At 44.2% G+C, this 21,162-nt stretch overlaps 1 protein-coding gene across 1 annotated transcript in view; it reads left to right on the top strand.

Moving 5' to 3' along the window:
* LOC119436473 (Golgi-specific brefeldin A-resistance guanine nucleotide exchange factor 1-like) overlaps window positions 1-21,162 on the top strand; it is a 97,042-nt gene that overhangs the window by 22,406 nt on the left and 53,474 nt on the right. Inside the window, 10 exon segments of the mRNA XM_037703324.2 lie at window positions 517-761; window positions 3,135-3,233; window positions 8,581-8,775; window positions 8,872-9,013; window positions 9,231-9,484; window positions 13,841-14,043; window positions 16,302-16,425; window positions 20,417-20,542; window positions 20,630-20,712; window positions 20,792-20,855. Of these exon segments, the coding sequence (XP_037559252.1) occupies window positions 517-761; window positions 3,135-3,233; window positions 8,581-8,775; window positions 8,872-9,013; window positions 9,231-9,484; window positions 13,841-14,043; window positions 16,302-16,425; window positions 20,417-20,542; window positions 20,630-20,712; window positions 20,792-20,855 (1,535 nt within the window).

Raw genomic sequence — 21,162 nt, 5'->3', positions numbered from 1 at the left:
CATTGTAGTAATTGTGTGTTATTCCAATGTTACCTTTGTGGATATTTGTTCCTAAAATATGCGGTCATTGTCTACAGACATTACTGATGGGAGTGGTTGTATTCGTTTTAATACAAAACGGAAAAATGATTCAACAGTATAGTACTCATGTTTAGGAAAATAACAGTGCAAGATAGACAAGGACACAGGCAAAAAAGAACATGCCTGTGTGCTTGTCTATCTTGTGCTGTTATTTTCCTAAATATGAATTCCCACCAACTCACCCAAGTTTCTCTTCTAGTACAGTATAGTATTGCTGAAAAATGCATGTGGTGTGTGTAAAGCATATTTCGGGCAGTATGCAAAAATAAATATTTAATATATGGTAAACAATCATACTTTCTGTGTATGTATTTCTATTTTTATTTATATTCATACAAGCAGTGATTAGTAGCATGTGTCATAGTCAGTGCTCTCTCTGCGTTTTATCTTTGGCATGTGTGAAAGTAGTTGAGATGCTGGTTCCTTTTGGTGTAGGAGCAGGTCCTATAGTGCCCTATGGACTGCCATGTGTGTGGGAGCTGCTACGTTTCCTTGCCAGCCTGCTGTATGTGCCTGAGGCTGTGGGCCACAGCCAGCAGCAGCAGCAGAGCCTTGAGATGATGATCCACTCAGGCCTCAACCTGCTTGCTGTAGCTCTGGAAAGTGGTGCCGACCACATCAGCTCCTTTCCCTCCTTGCTCAGCCTGGTCAAGGATGATGTGTGTCGAAATCTGCTCATGGTAAGTATTGACACTTCTTTTCATTAGAGTCTGGGCTTGATCTCATGGCTGTGCCCTTAGATGACTAACATATTCTTAAACTTGGAAGATTATTTTTTGTGGGGTTAAAAGCCCTCTTGGAAATGGTTGAATATTCTTAACATCCCACTTGCACTTTTGAAATTTTACATAACAATTTTAATAGTAAAGCTTAGACCACTTAAAATGTAACCGTTTATAGTGCAGAACAGGCTACAATGCGGCCTTTTCTGACTCCCATTTACCCTCCCATAGAAGTCCATGTATACGCATTCCGCTTACAGTGCAGCCACGCAAGACGAAATACGGGTTATAATGCGGATTCCACAGGAAAATCCTGCCGACAAGTACGGCAGCCAGCATGCTTCTCAGTGAGGTGCGTTCGCCGATGGGAGAGGAGAGCACAAGGTGCGATGTGGAGGAGGAGCATGAGACGTGGAGCGACCAAAAAAAAAAAAAAAAGGCGGCGGCAGCGCAATGCGGGCGCGCAGTGGTTGTCTAGGCGATGGAGAAGCCTTGTGCTCGGCTGCTTATCAGTGGTGTGCTATGGTGGCGTGCTTTGCACTGAGCGCGACTTCAGTTTCTGTGCACCCATCGCGATGCGCGTCGTGAAGTGCACATATCGTGCGTGCGACGCTGTCAGTTTAAGCAGTGCTCTGCAAATTTAGTTAGGAGCTATTAGGCTTTATGTGCACTTGTGGGCTTCCACCGTTCGTACCAGTGTGCGCGCATACAAACTTGGTAGGCATTTGTAGTAGTTGCCTCGGCTGATCACCCGAGGTACCAAACTCTGCTTCATATGCATTGCTGTCAGTTCAGCCTGAAGTTGTGGCTTTGTGCCGAGTCAATGAAATGCATTGCAGTGGCTGTAGAGCACATGGAAAGCGGAGAAATCACCTTCTTAACGAAAGTGAGGGCACGGGCAACACTCGAATGGCGGCAACTTGGTCCGCGGTCACTGTGTTTTCGACACCGTGCATATGTCGATCAGTCCGGGAAATCGGATGAAACACTGTACTAGCTTGAAATTTCAGTCGCCGTCGTTTTTTCTCTTTAATTATCATTTTTAACTATTTTTCTTTATCATTACTCCGGCGACTTACGTTATAAGTGACTACACTGTATTTCTCTTCCTGAAAGGCTGGGTTGTGATATCAATTGTTGCGAAAGCAATTATATTTGTAATAGCAATGATTTATTGCGATAGCAATTATACGAACACTCCAGGCGATAGCAATCATATGAAAACTCCAGGCACATTTCTGCCGTCGCCGTGAGGTTCTGTATAAAGTCCATGGCGATAAAAATCGGCGCCGCGCGCTGCGCGCCAGATGCTCTATGTGCGAATGAAAGCGTGCGAGGGTGAGCCGGCGAACGCGGCTCAGCCTCCCACACGCAAGCGAACGAAGCGGGAAGGAAGCACGCCGTCTCCCAGTTGTGTGCAACGCTCCAGAGGGAGGGTAGGGAGGGGGCGAAGGGGGGGGGGCATGTTTTACTCCGCGCCGCCCAAGCAACCGTGTGCGCGCGCAAGGCTTCGGGGGGAGGGTGGAGGCCATGTACTACACCGCACGCTCCTGCCTGGGTGGCTGTATCTTGAAAACCATCTGCGACAAGGGCAGAGTCCTTCCTCCCTGCACTGTGTTCTCGCGATGAAGGTCCATTCGCTCGTTGCTGCTGCCGCGCTTACTCACCACAGCATTTTAATAGCCAGTTTCCGCGGTCATCGAGTGAGATGTCTTCATGTTTGCTTGTTTGCGCATGACTCCATGCTTGTTAATTTTGTTAATTTAGTTAGTATGCCTATGTTTACAAGTTTATGCGGCTGGTAAAACTACAGTCCTTACTTCGTATAGTTGTCCACTAGTTTGCTATCAGAATCGATGCTTCGCCTTTCGGGCGAAACTGCAACTTTTTGTATTTCTTTTTGAAGATACATTTTCGAACACCTGATGTTAAGTTTCATATGTCATTTTACAGTCGGAACCTCAATATAGCGAAGTTGTGTTGAACACGAAAATACCTTTGTTATATCTGATATTTGTTATAAGCAAATATTCACTGCATGTTGACATCAGCAAGAAACATTATAGATTTACTTAGTTATATCCGATAACCATTATATCCGTGTTCATTATATTGAGGTTTGATGGTATAATGGCATCAAAACTTCATTTACAATAGTGATCTGCTAGGACCTGTAAATTTGATGGCTACAACTTTTTTTTTCAAGCTGAAGCTGTGGAATCGTGAGCTATGTACTACGTGGCAGAAATGTGTGCTACAATCTCCTTTTGAGCTCGCTAATAAAAAAAATATGGGAAATTTTAATGGTTTGACTTGTTTTGTCTGTTGCAGCTCTTGAATTCGTCTCGTCTTTCCATTTTTGTGTCCTCTTTACGTGTAAGCTTCTTGCTTTTCGAGGCACTTCGTACTCACCTCAAGTTCCAACTGGAGGTAAGTGACTGTATGTAGTCTGTTTTACTCATTCCTTACTGTTGAAGGGGCTGTGGAATGCCTTCTTTATCGAAGTTAAGCTTTACAGTTGAAATAGTAGTGCGCTCGCTGTCTCATGAAATATTGTTCTGAAACATTTTGTTGCAAACCACCAAATATGAGTGGAGGTATTACGGATTTCTTACATTATGCACACCTCTAGCAGGTTGTAAACCAATATTTAACTTTAAAAAAATTTGTTCTGTTATTAGTAATAGCGATTCCAGTACTGTAGTAGAAAGGCTGCATTTTTTACTGTGCTTCGTTTTTAGGTTGTTGATCGATTGCAACCTACTCCTTTGTATATTGCATTGTTACTGAGATGATACGTGAACAAATAAGATTAAGTTAGATGTGCCGGCAGGTAATCCATCAAGGCCAAACCACGTTACTTCAGCGCATATACTATATTAGCTTTCATTATTTCTCTCAGGTCATCATTGTGATCTCAGTCAGAATTTAAGTTTTCCTCACATGCATTGCGTACTCACAATTTTCTAGACTGTACCAGGCATGCTTGCTTGTGATGTTATGATCGAACAATAGCTTTTATATGTAATGTGATGTTGCACATAGCACTTCAAAATGTGATAAAGGTATGATGCAGGTAAAGATTTAACTTGCAGCTCCCGAGGTTTAAGCATAGTGTAGAATTGTGATACACGGCTGGTACTTTTGTGGTGATGTGCTTAATGTGTTTGTGTAGTGTGCTCAAGAAATGGTTCAAGGCCTCTTTAAGAAAGCGTGGCAGGTAGTCGTGTGTAAGAGCACTCACTCACTCACTCAGAAATTTTTGGCATACAAAAGCCATTAAAAAAGTGAACTTTACTGAGAAGTATCTTGGAATTGGGAAGCACACTGCTTACATTGCACACGTTACTTGTATTGCACACACGCAGTGCTTAAAGTCAGGGGGGGCTCAGGGGGGCCCGGCCCCCCCTCGGCAGGTCAACTGTAGCACTGCGGCATCCATTCTACAAGTTCTGGAGGTGATCGTATTACCAGTAGTGCTATCTGCGGGGCAATTCTTACTCTTCAATTTTTCAATTACTGATTTAATCGAGATTAATTGGTTGATGGGGCATGAGCAAAGACAGGAAAACAGGTATCGTCGTACTGCTGCATGCATTTCCCCGAGGCACTGCACATGACGGCCACCACCCTTGTTCGACTAAGATTCTTGGCACAGTGTACTGTTCCATGAGTCACCTGAGCGTGAAGCTACCTGCTCGTGAATTAGTGAAAGTTCACCTTGGTATCTTTAGGTTACCAGTAAATTTCTATTTGTTTAGTTGTGCGTTATGAGTGCTGTGTTATACAAGAGACGCATGCATTTTGTCTATTAGGCAAGTAGGTGTGAAACCATAAAATATATTGTTGTAGTGCCTGAGGTTGTCAGTGAAGCAAGGCAACTAATGTTCTGTGTTGCAGCTAATAGACTTATTTGCTCCGAGATCACCTATGTTTATTCCTTTACTTCCCGAGTTATCATTGAAAAAAAAAAAGTTTCCAAAATGCCAATTTTTATGTGCTTCATTGAATCAGCACATTATATAAATGCCCCAAATACACTCGGAATATTGTATTTATTTGCAGAACACCCATAACAATTTATGTAATTCTAGATAAATTTGGCTTCACTACAGGTGCTTAGCTGCCTTTCTCAGCACAAATAAGTAAAGAAAAAGTGAACGTCCCAAACACAACTTCTGTGGCCATTGAGAGTTGTGAGGTAACCGACTGTCATGTAGAATTACATTTTGTCATGTAGGAAGGCCCTAGTATGGCACACATGAAAGATAACTTTACTAACGTTTAGGATAGTGGTCCTGCCTTCGTCAGAGTAATCACTCTGACGAAAGCAGGACCACTATATATATATAGTGGTACGTGCGTGTGTGTGTGTGTGCGTGCGTGCGTGCGCAAGCGAGCGCGCGCGCATTATACTGGTCACCGCCCTATGAGGCCCCCCCCCCTCCACTGAAGGCAGATTTTAAGCCCTGCACACACGTGTGCTAAGACATCAAATAATTGCAGACATTTTGTGGCTTCCATGTCTCCAAAACTTCCATGAGCAGTAATGTGCTCACTGTCATGTATATACTAGAAGCAGAAATGTGTTCGTTGTACTGCCATTTACAGCATGACTGCCCAAAAAACTACTGTTCTATTGCTTCGTCATGCCAGCATTGTTTGCCTCCTGTCGTTTTCTTTCTTCTGTGACTGCTCATTCAGTCGCCAGCCTGCCATTAAAAATCATTGTGTCACGTTGCAAAACTGTGTGTTGATTGGGCGAGAGGCTTGAAGTTTTGTGTAAAGGCTTGGAGGATGTGTTTTCATTGTCAATAATTTAATACTTAATTGAAGCTTTAGAAACATTAATTTTCAGCTTGCATTTGTAGGCACACATGTACCTTAATTCTTCATGTATGAATTAAAAATGATGAACATGTGTAGTTGCTGCTGCCTGTTTTATTTTGTTCATAAGGTATCACTGAGTATCGCTGCCCACAAGCATTAAAGGGCCTCTAAAGAGAAACGCTAAATCAATTTTGGCAGATGAAAGTATTCTTTCAAAACTCTATATTCATAGATTTCACGGTAATAACTTGTTTATTAGAAGAAAAAATAACGGTCAAGGTGTTATTTTTGAATTTCGTGCCAAAACCCCAGGGCTTGTACGTCAGTATCACATTACGGATCCTTTACTTTGCTTCAGTCTTGTTTTTTTTACGATACAATGTAGTCAATTTTTAACGATACAATTTTAACTAGGACTGAGCAGATGCTGTCAAAATCCATGACGTCACGGTGGGCTTGTGCGGGAATTTGAAGGCGGCAGTGCCACCCAATTTTGTTCTTGTATCTTTTCTGGCTTACCATGCATCTTCTCACGATAATAGTGGCTTTTTTGGTATTGTAGAAGGTTACTTTACTAACACAGCACAAATACTTTTTTTCTTTAGTGTTTCTTTAAACTTGTGGTATTGTGCAGTTTATCATCACTCTGTGTATGTGATTAACAAAAAATCCGAAGAATATACAGTGTAGACCGCTTATAACGTAAGTTGCCGGAGTCACGAATATCCGCACTATAAGTGGTGTACCGCACTATAACCAAAGCAACAATTTTCAAGGCACGCCCATATGCAAAACATGTGCACCGAGCTGCCACGCGTATGCGACAGTCGAGGAATGTGGCTAGAACGTTTGCATTCAATTTACAGTCGAATCTCGTTCATTCGAAATAATTCACGCGGCGGCGCCTCCGACCGGCATTGCTCCGGCACCGCCAAAAATCACATTGCGATGCGTGCGATCGCACCAATTTTTTTCGCTCCAGTCGCAGCATGTGAAATGGCCTATAGAGTAAAAGCTTAGGAGAGACCCCTCAATGTCTCACGCGAACAAAAAAAAAATAAATAAAAAAAGCGGCGGAAATTTCACCCTCTCTCAAATGGCAAGGTCGCTGATTCTGCGTTGCGCCTGAACATTTGTGTACGTGCCGACGTCTCAACCACGCGTAGAAAATGGCAGTGAACCCTTCTTTCTCCTTTATGCTTTCTCTACTTTCTAGTCACGTGTTGACCTTGCACGCTGTGGCTACGGCGCAGAGGGAAGCAGCGGCGCTGTCCTAGGCCGGCCAACGAAACTGCCCACGCCGGCAAACGCCCGCTTCCCGATAACGGCAGAAAACGAAACTTTGGGGAGCTGGCGCCAGGCTGGCTGGAGCCGCGGCGCCTGCATGGCGGCGAGCGCGCACGGTGACAGTCGAAAGTGAAGGAGTTACGAGGGAGGGCGAGGGGAGCCACTGAAGTGGCAGAGTTGCCGAGGCGAAATCCGCTTCCCTGCTGCCCTCCTCCCTCACATTCCACGGTCTCCACGTGTGCCCTTCGCCGTGCCGTGCCGACGCCGCCTGCTCCCCGAAGTTTCGTTTACTGCCTTTATCGTGAAGCGAGCGTTGGCAGTTTCGTTGCCCTCGCTCGCTATGCGCGCCGTGATATTTCGCGACTCGCACTCAATATTCAGGTTTCAGCCTCACTGGCTGTTCGTTCGCACCATGTGCACTTCTCCACTTCGTCACTCTTCCTTCCTCGAGCACTTCTTGGGGCGCCCGTTTGAGGGGAGCGTTCGCCGTCTCCGCTGACTTCTGTACTCCCAGGCGGCCGCACTGTAACCAGTATTTCGTTTCCCGCAACTGCACTATAAGCGATACATGTATACATGGAGTGCTATGGGAAAATTAACGGGAGTCTGAAAAGACCGCACTATATCCGTTACTGCACTATAAGCGGTTACGTTATAAGTGTCTATACTGTAGAGAGATTTTTGTTTTTTTTGTCTCCTACTTGCAGTAAACCCTCATTACAATGAAATCGTTTTACTCGAATTATTGCTTTATTTGAAATTTCTCGCAGTCCCGACCAAAACGCATGCATTTTAAACTGGACTACTCGAGGCATACTAATAAGCCGCTCCGCTTGAGCGAATTAGCAAGGGGTGTGTTCGCACTCACGGAGGCGATCAGAGCCTTTTGCATCTAGCGAAGCTTTGCGTGCCAGATGACCAAACAACCCTCTCCGTCGTCAGCTACACCATAGTGCTGCCTGCACCTGTTTTGTTATCAGCGACTAGTGGTGCCACCATGGCGCCGTGACAACTAGCACCCCCCGCTCATGCCCCCTCTCCTTAAAGGGCCCGTCATCAGGCCACATAGCGAATTTTGGTTATATGCTGGAAGTTGTTACGTGCCCTCTAGGGAGGGTTCTACTGCAGGAATTTTTCAAATTGGTTCATTAATAGCAAAGATAAGAGTATTTCAGTGCCATGAAGCCATCATTTCAGGAGCCGAGCTTCACCGCCATCATAGACACTCTCTCCACTTGCCCTCGTTTAGCCTTCGCAAGTGAAATTTCTTCCCTGTGTTCTCTCATACCAGAGCTGGAGGATCGCATGACGCATGCACCACAAGCACCGCCTTCTTTTTTTTTTTTTTTTCTAAATTTTTTTGCAGCACGGCACATCTCCACCGACGATCTCGTGCATGAGCTGTTGCGTTTGTCTCATTTCACGCAGCGCACAATTTTGCGGGCTGTGCACGAGAACACTCGACTAGCCGTATACGTCAGTGCTACACGAGCACTGAGGCAGACGCAAGCGGATCACAGAGCATGATCGCGTGCTGGAACATGGTAGAAAATGACATAGTTTCGCTCTCTGCTAAAGGTGGTCTCTGCACAGCTAAAGGTGGTTGTAGTAATACTTGTCTTAGGAATCTATCTTTGTGCGTGTTGTTCTTCCTTTTCAGATGTATCTTACCAAGCTTATGGAACTGATTGTGAGTGAGTCAACCCCTGTGACAAGGGATCAAAAGGAGCTGACCGTGGAAGCTGTGTTGCAATTTTGGAGGATACCAGGCCTCATCACTGAGCTGTATCTCAACTATGACTGTGACCTTTTTTGCTCCAATTTGTTTGAAGATCTCACTAAAGTACTGTCAAAGGTCAGTGAATGATTTTATGCAGCCAAGTGTCTTTTTATCAGTACGCTAATTTGACATGTGGTGTTTTTGTTTATCTTTTCCGCATACTTTTTTCAGAATGCTTTTCCTGTGGCAGGCCTGCAGCCTATCCACCTCCTTTCACTAGATGCTTTGCTTGCTGTAATTGACAGCATAGAAACCCGGTGTCACTTTCGCATGTTGAGTGAAAGCCAGGCTGCTCGTGGTGGAGCGATGTCAGGTGAACGGAATTTTTCACTGTCATGCATTTTATGATGTGCATCTTCATTGTGCTGCATGCCTCTATTTATTTGCAAAATGTCATGTGAGCTCCAGAGTGTTCCAAATTGTGAATTTCGCTGCACCAACAACTGCTCCAAGTCATAACTTTGAAGTAGTATCACTGTATTATTGCTTAGTGTTGCACTGTGTGAAAATGCAATTTGGTCCTCCGACAGGGTTGCTGCTTGATGGTGATGGTGAGGGCTACCACTGTGAACAAACCGTGCCATTGGATCAGTGTCACGTAGCCCCCTTTGGGTACCAGCTGGGTCAGCAGTTGGTTCATGGTCAGGATGGGGCTTCTCAGAGTCCCACTTCTGGAATGAAGCCTAACTTTAGAAGCTCTGTCTTCATGCGACCAAATCGCAAGTCCATTTCTGAAAACATCCCATCTCATGAAGAGCTTATGGCCATCAAGCACAAGAAAAAGGTGTGCTTGCCTAACTGACCCATTGATGTGATCATATTATAAATTATACATGCTAAATGCATGCTACATAATTCAGGAGGGTTGCAAACTTTTGAGAGATGTGGTTTAAAAGAGAGTTCAACCTTTTGTTGTGCTTTAGCATTGTTGTGGGGTTTTCTCTGACAGAAAACTACTTGAAGTTGGGTATGAATCAAAAATATGAATAGCAGTTCGACATTATCTGAAGTCTTAAGTACGGACGTAAAAAAAAATGGTTGTGTACCCGGCACCTCGACTCAGAAACGAGGAAAGAACTTGGAGAAGGGCGTTTATAGAAATATGACATAGATTAGAGAACTGGCAGGCCAGCATGTATCACTTCATTATCACTTCATTGATAAAGCCAGCATGTATCACTTTATTACTGCCACTTCCAGAAACACAATGTTGTTTGTGCCACGCTGAACAGTCCTGTGACAATATACCCAGCAACAACTGCTAGCATTGAAGAATTTGATTTCACTTTCTTACTCAAATATGCTGTAATCGGCACATACATTTATCCAGAGGGTATTGAGAACTGTGAATGGTGTACCTGAATCCTCATAATTGCACCATAAATTTGATAGCTCCATTGTGTTGCAAATTCTTTTTTCACAGCTGTTATGCAGGGAAACACTTGCAGTGTGTGCATGTGGTCATCACAGTTTCGAAAGTTTTGCCGTTACACCTGCCCAACATGATTACTTAGAGACTGCCATTTAGCGATTCCTGTGCTACAAGGCCTACAGTATACTTATCACATGAACGTTGCGAACCTAACTCAATTCAGACATGAAATAAAGATCCAGGAATTCTACCTTTGTGTTTTTACAGATGTTTTCAACAAGTGTGTAGGGGAGGCTTCGTTAATTCTCTCTAAACTTTAAATGTGTTATTTTTGCACACTACAAATAGGTCAAACTGTATGTGCTGCAACATGCAGTTCGCTGCTTTGCTAACTTGAAAGTGGCGTTAGAAACTTTGTCACAGAGAACAAAAATAGACGCATGCGGCAGGTTGAAGAAATTTGTGTGCGGAATACCTTGCGATGTGACCTGTGTTGCTACAGCATATCCGCTCAGTATGCAGTGAAAATGTCAAAAGATTAAGTGTGACATTGGTAGAGGAAGTCGGTGATCTGCAGTCGAGTCTCATAAACAAAAGCAGTAAAATGCTAGTGTCCTGTAACTTGTGGCCTGATATAAAATCTGCTTATTGAATGCTTCCTGTTGTGTTCCTACAAAGGGGAAATGATGGAAGTCAGTCTGACAAAATGAAAATAGCATGGTCATCAGGAACAAACCTATTCAAGTCAAACCAACCTTGGCTTCTGGTCATATTTTCGTTGTATTTTGATGCCATATTTACCTCATCTGAGAAATACAAGGGCCGGTATTTTGTAGCGATGCGTTATGCTTTATTCTATGCTAGTCTTATCATCCACCGCTTACAGCCAGCTGATCCCGTTGATAACGTGAGCGGATCCTCGCTCTGACCACTGACCAAGCGCGAAAAGCGCGAAAAGGCATTAGCATCAGAAAGGCATCGCTACAAAATACTGGCCAAGGACAGGTGATACTGGTCAAGGGCAAAAAGAAAAGAAGGAGGAGGCGGGAGGGGGGGGGGGGGTACAGTGATGGTGGCACTTCTTGCATACCAACAAGGAAGTTACTTCTGGCTTTAGGGTCAGTGTGAAGAAGCTTTTGAATAAGTGCTTTTATGATATGTTATGGGCAGTCACACTGCACATGGTGACCATGTGCTGCTCAACCTTTCACACTTTCTTCAATATTGTTTTGCTCAGACCAACATTTGTTCCTTCAGTTATCCTAAACTTCTTGCACTGTGAAATGGAAGTACTAAACTGTCTCAGGCCTGTTCCCACGCTTCACAATGCTGCAGTTGCCTGAGCTTCAGGGACTGGTCATTGCATTGCTGTTTTAGAATGAATCAGTTGTGCCACCACTGGAACCGAGTTATGCAAATAGTATTTCATTTTTGTGTCTTTTAACATTTCAAGCACTAAATACAGAACTCATACCATATAGCACTGTTGATTACAAAATGTGCATTTAAAGGAAGCTAATAATGAAACCAAGAAAAGATAAAGGGAATTTATATTTTTTATTTAACTGTAGAATTAATTATGGATGAGGGTTAAATTAGCTATATATTTTTGATAAAGAAAAAGGGTAATGAAAGTGGAAAAGACAGTGTGTGCCACTGAGAGTAGCCAAACCCACAACCTTTGTATAATGAGCAATCTACATTCTTAGGTATTTATGTACATTTACCTTATTTGTAACGTAGCCTTGGATGTATTGGCCAGTGCCACTCACGGCCAAAGCAGTAAATGTGAACAGTCATAAACCTTAGCCATCATGTAGTATGTAAATTTACTAAGCGTGTGAAATTGAGTGCCCTTGCTTTCCTCACTCTTCTCTTTCAAGATGTACTGTTGTGATTGACAACTTATAGCAAGATGATTTGAATACAGCATATGAAAAGGAGCTGTTGTGATATAAACATGTAGCAGGTCGCTTTGAAACCACATTCTCAAATTGAGCTGATCAGGTTTGGAAATGTTTCTCAAAGGTGGTTCGTGTTATGATATCAAACAAAAATATTTTTTTGTGGCACTGGTCAGCATGTTACTGGCAATGCGTAATTGTATGGTTTTCATGTTATATTGAAGATGGAGTAAAAATGGTTTGATGGGGACTTTCGGGGGGGGGGGGGGGGGAAAGGCAGTGTGTTCCTTTACGTGATTGTTGGTCCCTATATTCGTATCAGTAGGGGGAAATAAGCAGTGTACGGCCATTACAACCTAAACTTGATATGTTAAACCAGTGGTTCTCAGCCATGGATGTGTCGGGGACCCCTTGTGGACCAGTGGAAGTGATGGGTGGGGGACCCCTTGCAGTGACGTGGGGGGGGGGTTATAAATTATCACAACATGCGGCATGAAACAGGTGTCTTTTATTGCTACCTGGCAAAGAATGGTCAAACAAAAGTGCCACGTCAATTCAATCTGGACAGCTTGTCAATACAGTACGTGGTGCGGTCACGCTTAATAAAGTTACATAGCTGCAGCCACATTCAACCTATTTCTGTATTTGCATTACATGTATGCAAGCCTGTAAAAAGCAAAAGCATGCTCGCATGCATATGTCGTAGAAAATTACCACCAAAGCTTTGCAACCTTAATGGAGAAGGGGAAACATTTATGCAGCCCCCAACCAGAATGTGTCAAGGCTTGCAGTAGCCATGCCCACCCCTTAAATTCTTCCTTCCTTCTTTCTTTTTTTTACAGAAGCTATTTATGGCTAGGCTTCCGTGCATTTTTCGTGCGCGTGTGCAAAAATGCGGGCCGATCTTGGTGATGTGCAGAAAGAGTCTAAGCGCAATGGCACATACCCCTGTGGACTCCGGCTGGTGGGCTCTAGGACCTGTAACGCGCCCTTGAACTACCCTTGTCACGAACAAGAGTAAAAACAGATACTATGATTGAATCTTAGCCCAAAAGGCCGACCCGTGTCGGTCATGTCTACGCACCGCCCTCTCTTTGTCGGCGTTCCAACTGCTTGCGTGCCTAGTTTCCTGCTGCTCTCCCGGGGCGGCGGCACAGTCGCGCGTGTATATAAGTCAAGATGCCATTCTCTATTTTGAATTTCACTTCTCTTTTCTTATCGTAATGGAGAGGCCGCGTGTATAGTGCGCACTCCCAGTGATGATTGCATTCTCGTCTCTGTTCCTGCCGTCGCTCTTTGTAGGTGTGTTGCTCCTCGGGAGTGCGGACCATACGCGGCCTCCCCATTCTGTGTCACCTCTGTTTTGTGTGCTAAACAACTTCGCTGGTCATCCACCTTCACAGAGTGGAATGGTTCATGATTTTTTTTCATTTCTTTCTTCTTTTTTTTTTTTTTTCTGCGGGCATGGGTTTCGCAGTTCCCCAGAAATGGCTTTGCGGACCCCCACTTGAGAACCACTGTGTTAAACTGTGCAGCTTTGTCCTTTCTCACTTCATGTTGAAATCGCTGTTGCCAATTACAGATTTACCTTGTGTTTATTCCGGTAAATTACATTTCTATTTCTCATACAATTTTATTGTTAGCCTACACCATAGGAAATGATTCAAGAAAACTCTCCAGAAACCGCTAAAAGAAGGTGTTGAATTCTTTAGTGTATTACATAATGTGTGCTAGTGATGTCATTGTCAAATTTGAACCACATTCTCTGCATGCTCTTTGTTAGTGTGACAATTAAGGATTCGGCAACATCCTCGCAGAATGTTTACTGTATTATTTTTGTTCTTCTGCTTTTCTTAACTAATAGCTTCTCGCATCGGGCACAGAGCACTTCAATGGCCGTCCCAGTAAGGGTATCGAGTTCCTCCAAGAGCATGGATTGCTTAGTGATCCCCTGGATCCCAATGAAGTAGCCTTATTCCTAAGGGACAACTCACAATTGGATAAGAAGAAAATTGGTGAATACATAGCCAACCGGAAAAACCTCAAGGTGCTTGATGCCTTTGTCAAGTGAGTAAACAGTGAAATTTCTATTTGTATCTCTGGTGCCCATATGTGTAGCATTCATTCATAAGAATGATGCATCGATTCCCTATGACTTTACTGCTGAGTGCCTTAGTGATGACAAAAGGAACACATATTGTCTCAATGTCGTCATGCTGTGTCATTGTTCTCATGAACAAAAATACACACGATGTTGAAATGATCTTGGCCTCATGCATCACTACACCATTGTAAGCCACCCGCCGTGGTTGCTCAGTGGCTATGGTGTTGAGCTGCTGATCACGAGGTCGCGGGATCGAATCCCGGCCATGGTGGCCGCATTTCGATGGGGGCAAAATGTGAAAAAACTCGTGTACTTAGATTTAGGTGCACGTTAAAGAACCCCAGGTGGTCGAAATTTCCGGAGTCCCCCACTACGGTGTGCCTCATAATCAGATCGTGGTTTTGGCATATAAAATCCCATAATTTAATTTTAATTTAGCCATTGTAAGCCAACAAAATGGCAGCCTTATTATGTCAGTGGGCCGTGATGATGATGATGATGACTCGTATGTGTGCATGCTGCCATCTGATAATGGCTGCGACCACTAGATGCAGTCTGTGTCGAAGCTTTGTTCTTTTTGCACTATTTTACTGCATGCACCAGTGCTCTTGATGCTGTAATTATTACTCATGTTTCCTTTGAGATATGTGCTTCCTGTCATATAGGCTTACTGAAATATTGGTGTCGTCGAGGATTGTTCTTGGAACTTGCAATGTAGTTTTTATGGCTGAAGCACAGAAATTTTGCATTAGCAAACTTCGTGATTAAGGATGTATTCTACAGAAAATATGATGTCATTATATGGAGCTTTGACCATATGACGTAGTGCGCGATAAAGTGATCAAGCTTTTGCGTGCTACGGGGTTCAAGTGAGTGTTGCACCTCCTCCTCTAACCCGGTCAGCCTGGTCGTGGCTGCACTGGCTGAGTGCATACGCAGCCCACATGCTGTACCGTGGAGGTAATCTTCGGCGGCTACTAAGGTAGGGTGAGTGGAGATGATTGGGGGTTTCCTGTGCGCTGTCTTTCCATGCGCTGCCTTCCCACGTGCCTAGTGTTACAGGTCGTGTAATCTAAAGTTTCAGAGATGCATTGAAGAGAGAGGCCGCACAAAGCTTTTGCTCCCCTCTGCCTGCGCTCTTCATTAGTCCAGCATTGTGACAGCGAGTGTTCGTGTGGTCATCGAGTGAGATCTGTTCATGTTTGCCAGTGCGCACGTGGCACCATGCTCGCTAATTTATGATGCAAGATGTTGTAGCGCGGGAATAGGGCGAGGAAGGGCAACCGCTTGTCTTTCGTTCTCCTTATTTCCGTGCTACAACACCTCACATCATGGAATACCAACTGGCCCAAACCCTTGTTTTTACTTTGTAATTTAATTAGTAGGCAAATATTTGCTGCAAGTTGTATGACTCAAAACTACAAACCTTACTTCGTGTAGTTGTGTGATACCGTATTTACTCGCATAATGGACGCACCCCCACTTTTCCAATCAAGAAGCGTGTTTTTTCTTTTCCTCGCATAATGAATGCACCCTGAACTTGCTGCCGTGAAGTAGGAGAGACACGATACGATTCGGTGTCTGATATGGCGTCCGGCGGGTACGATTGTATTGGACGCTGTATCAGACGCCAAATCGAACGCCGAATCGTACCGTGTGTCTCCTGCTTTTATTGCGATAGCAATTATATGGACACTCCAGGTGCATTTTTGGCGTCTGTGCCAATGATTGCGCCTCAATCTCCCAGATTCGAGGGAGGAAAGCGGGGAGGAAACGCGCCGTATTCTGTTGCACTCATGGCGCCGGGGAGAGGAAGGGGGGGTGGCGCAGCAACTGCGCATTGCACTGCCGCGCGCGCCTTATCTTGAAAGCAATCTGTGTCGGGGGCTGAGTCTAGTAGTGCGACGGCGGCTTATACCTTTGTGCATGCTCCGTTCTCACCGCTCAAGCATTTGCTATCGCAATCAGTGGTTCGCCTTTTGGGCGAAACTGCAACTTTTTTAGAGGTGGCCGCTGAAAAAAAATCGCTCAAGATTTTATTCTGCATATTGAACGCACCCCCAAACTTTGTGCATATTTTTCGGGGAAAAAAGTGCGTTCATTATGCCAGTAAATACAGTACTTTGCTATCGCTATCAATGCTTCGCCTTTTGGGCAAAATTACGACTTTTCTGCTTACCTGGGTGATACCCATGTTATTGTTTCTTTGCTGGGCCTGCAGGTCCTTCAACTTTGCGAATACAAGAATCGATGAAGCACTCAGAATGTATCTTGAGACATTCAGGCTGCCTGGGGAAGCACCACTCATATCCTTGCTGTTGGAGCATTTTGCAGAGCACTGGCATGTGAGTAGTATTTCAGACCAGATGCTTTTCTGCATCTGTTTGGCGCACACTGAGCTCTTGCATGGTTTAGCACAGGGAATCCAATCAGCCAAATTGTTGAATAAAATATGAAAGAGAAATTTCACCTGAACTGGAATTCTGACTTGAACTTTACCTGAACCAGTGTTTTTTGAAACTTCCCTGAACTGAAACGAAACCTGAATAAAAAATAAAAAGTGGTTACTGGGCTTGTAGGTTGACTCTAAAGTCTAAGACTATATCTACTGTTTATTTTACATTATATCAAATAAGAAAAGCTCTTACTTTCCACAATTGGCATGCCCCACTTGTAGCCTGTTATGATTATTTAGGCACGTTGTGTGAATGAGTAGAGACAGATGCTGAGCATGTGCCAAAAACTATGGGTAAGAGCTACTACAGACACCTTCAGTTTTCAACTCGACCATGCCAGCTGGATTCACTACTTGGTTTGAGCTGCACGGCTCTGCTAGTAAGTTGCTGGAACATAGGCTGCTAAGGAAAAACTGTTGTAAACACGTGAAGTATGCAACTGAAAGGTATGTGTAACAGAAGAAAGTTGTGTTCATAAAGGAAAAGCAGTAAGCCAGCCATGAGAGTGGCATGTTTTCTTGAAACCTTACTCTGATGCTGTGACTGCCTGTTCCAAGCAACCAAGGTCAGGCCAAGACACTTAATGCAGTCATTACCTTTGCAATACATCTGCTCACGTCGAAGTTGTTTCATTAGTTGCTAACGGTATACAGTGTAGACCGCTTATAACGTAAGTCGCCGGAGTCGCGAATATCCGCACTATAAGCGGTACTGCACTATAACCAAAGCAACAATTTTCAAGGCCCGCACATATGCAAAACATGTGCACCGAGCCACCACGCGTATGCGACAGTCGTGGAATGTGGCTAGAACGTTTGCATTCAATTTGCAGTCGAATCTCGTTAATTCAAACCAAATCACGCAGCGGCGACTTCGACCGGCATTGCTCCGGCACCGTCATAGAGTAAAAGCTTAGGAGAAGCCCCTCAATGTCGCGCACGAACAAAAAAAAAAAAAGAAAAGAAAAAAAAATGCGGCGGAAATTTCACCCTCTCTCAAATGGCAAGGTTGCCGATTGTGCGTTGCGCTGAAAGATGCGTGTACGTGCCGACGTCTCAGCCACACTACCGTAGCCACGCATAGAAAATGGCACTGAACCCTTCTTTCTCCTTTATGCTTCCTCTACTTTCTAGTCACGTGTTGACCTTGCGCGCTGCGGCTACGGTGCAAAGGGAAGCAGTGGCACTGTCCCAGGCCGGCCAACGAAACTGCCCACGCTGGCAAACGCCCGCTTCCCGATAACGGCAGAAAACGAAACTTCGGGGAGCTGGCGCCGGGCCGGCTGGAGCGGCGGCGCTGGGCGCGCGCGGTGACAGTCGAAAATAAGGGAGCTATGAGGGAGGGTGAGGGGAGCCACCGAAGCGGCGGGGTTGCCGAGGCGAAATCTGCTTCCCTGCCGCCCTCCTCCCTCACATTCCATGGTCTCCACGTGTGCCCTTTGCCGTGCCGTGCCAGCGCCGCCCGCTCCCCGAAGTTTCGTTTACTGCTGTTATCTTGAAGCGAGCGTTGGCGGGTGTTGGCAGTTTCGTCGCCCTCGCCCGTGATATTTCACGACTCACACTCAAGATTCTGGTTTCAGCCTCACTGGCTGTTCGTTCGCACCACGTGCCCTTCTCCTCCACTTCGTCTCTCTTCCTTCCTCGAGCACTCCTTGGGGCGCCCGTTTGAGGGGAGCGTTCGCCGTCTCCGCTGAATTCCGTACTCCCAGGCAGCCGCACTGTAACCGGTATTTCGTTTCCCAGCAACTGCACTTTAAGCGATACGTGTATACATGGAGTGCTATGGGAAAATTAACGGGAGTCTGAAAAGACCGCACTATATCCGGTCCTGCACTATAAGCGGTTACGTTATAAGTGGTCTATACTGTAGTAGTATTTTCAATGTTTTCTGGGCCACCAAATGGCGACGGGCAATTATTTCTTGAATTTTCAAGTCGTACCTTTCATTTGTGTTGAAAAACAAATATGATGTAAAGTGGCGACTTCAGTATAGACATTTGTTTCTCAACGCACAAAATAGCATTAACTTTGATGAGTTGCTCAAATGTTTTGATTTCAGCATTCTTACATCCAACATGCATTGCATTGACATCAAAGTCTTTCATCAATTTGCTTATAACAAGTATTGACCCTATGCTGATACAGACTGCGAAGGGTCAATAGTGTGCTGCAATTAAAGCAACCATATGGGAGGAGGAGGAATAAACTTTATTTAGAGAAATGAGCAGACGGTAAAATCGTCCGAGGTGGGCGGCGTCCCTAGTCCAGGATGCCGTGGGCCTGAGCCGATAGCTTTGCCCTGCTCACCAGGCGATGCTGGTCTTCAGGGCTTTAAAAATCAATCTTTTTATTGCGATAGTAACTATACAGACACTTAAGACATATTCACGCCGGCGTGCTGTCATGGCATCGACAGTGCATCCAGAGTTCCAAAATGCAGTCATTACCTTTGCCAAGTACATTTACAGTGACCAAGTACATTTAGCTAGGGCAAATTGTCATTTGGGACCCTGGATCCTGAGAGAAAAACTTGGTTGGAGTGTATTTGGCAGACACTCTGTAGTGATTAATGGTAGCTCACTGATAACCTTGGAGAAAAATATTGCCAACACTAATGTGTGGGTTTGAAACTTTAAAAAAGAAACTTGAAATGATTATGTGAGGAGGGCTATGGTAGTGCAGAGGTGAGTATACGAAGCTTCAAAGAGCAATGAAAGACAGCAGGCAGGAAGTGCCTCCAGCAGCTACTTAAGTGCAGGCCTTTGTTGCATTAAGTGTGCTGTGAAGTTTGATCCATGCTAATGAAAACACTCATGCAGATAGAAGTTTAGGTGACTAAAAGAGGAACTCCTTGTGCATAAAATAGCCGGACCAAACACCAGCACAAGCTAGCCAGTTTTTTGTGTTTGTGAAGGTATCATAAATGCTCATGTATTTGTTCTTGGCTCGTTTTTATTTTACCTGATGACTTTGAAAGCTAACTAGTACAAGTGTGATGTGATCGCGAGCTTAACACCACTAATGTAATGAGAGCAAATGATTTGTAACGTGGCTGTGTCCATCAATTTAGTACACAGCCTTTTATCATAGTGCAATAGCTGACCTTTTACCTTGATGTGTGCCCACACAGGTGTGCATCATGGTAACATTTTGCTCATTGTACTGCTGCACTGAGAGGTCAGGTGTGCATGCAGCAGGGCACTTGCATTTGTGCAACAAGGTGGTGTGGATGCATATAACTGTAGTGGATTGGCCTATTGTGCCTAAGTCTTTGGGTGGGCTATCTTACTTTAGCTGGACTCCTTTGTGTCATCTTCATCCACCTTTTAAAAGTGTTGAGTTGCACTCTCACACTTTACAGACCCATGAATCCTGCCATTGAGTTCCTGGCAGTTTCACAAATCTTATTCACCTGGTGGCCACCTTGCTGCAATTTGAGTCACTTGTGAAGTTGTGCTCGAGAGGGTGGTGTCTCATTATTTTCAGTCTATGCTTCTGAATATGATGCAAGGTGCTTTTTTAGTTTCACATTTGCAGTGGAAAATACCTTGCAATATATCGTTATGCAAGTATGCAATGTTTTTCTGGACAATATGTTTTGCTCTTCATTTTTATTATCTTTTTGAAATGTATCGGGGAGGTTCTGCTCATGTGCCAGGATGTGCCGAATGGGCCAGGACGTTAGTTCACCTTAAGAGGTCTTAAATTGTCTATGCTGTTTTGAGCTGCTTTCACATTTTCATGCACTTAGCACGCTTTAGTATTAATTGTCTGAAAACTTGAATTTTTTTTTAGTATTTTGTTTGTTCCTGACTGCATTGGAGATTTACATGGTCATTTTGCTTTTTCTTTTTTTTTGGTGGTGCTGCTGCCATCTGCAGAAGAGTATGAACGAACCGTTTGCCAACAGTGATGCTGCCTTTACATTGGCCTATGCTGTAATTATGTTGAACATGGACCAGCACAATCACAATGTCAAGAAGCAAAACATTCCCATGACTGTGGAGGTAACTAATACTCATTTACAGGTTTTCTTCTAACTTTTCATATTGATTTTTTGCCATGGCCCCAATTCGTCTTTCTTTATCACTCAGGACTTCAAGAAAAATCTAAATGGTGTCAATGGTGGCAATGACTTTGATAAAGACATGCTTGAAGAAGTATACAATGCAATCAAGTGAGTTGGCCCTCTCAATTTAGTCAAAAGTGCTGTATGATTGTGGAAAAAATAAAAATTTATACTTACTTTATTGCAGAAATGAAGAGATAGTGATGCCTGCAGAACAGACGGGACTAGTCAGAGAAAACTACCTCTGGAAAGTGAGTGATTCTCCTGCTTTCTGGCTTTTCATAGCTATACTGGTTTAGTGAGTTAATAGCATAGGTTTATATACTTTCAATAGGATTTGCAGAAACTGGCACCAATGCAGTAAAACCTTCTTATATCAAAGGCACTGAGATGGCAGCATAACATTATATTAGGAGCATACAACTTCGTATAAGCTATGTATAAGGCACCCCTCTTGCTTGCCTTAAATACGCTTTATATGCATTTCCTCCTTCATGCTCCATGCTCCCTTGTTCTTCCTTTACCTGACTGAAGAGAAATTGTGTGTAATTTTATGAG

The sequence above is a fragment of the Dermacentor silvarum genome, chromosome 1 (assembly GCF_013339745.2).
Source record: "Dermacentor silvarum isolate Dsil-2018 chromosome 1, BIME_Dsil_1.4, whole genome shotgun sequence".
NCBI lineage: Eukaryota > Metazoa > Arthropoda > Arachnida > Ixodida > Ixodidae > Dermacentor > Dermacentor silvarum.
This window is presented reverse-complemented; position numbering and strand designations above follow the sequence as displayed.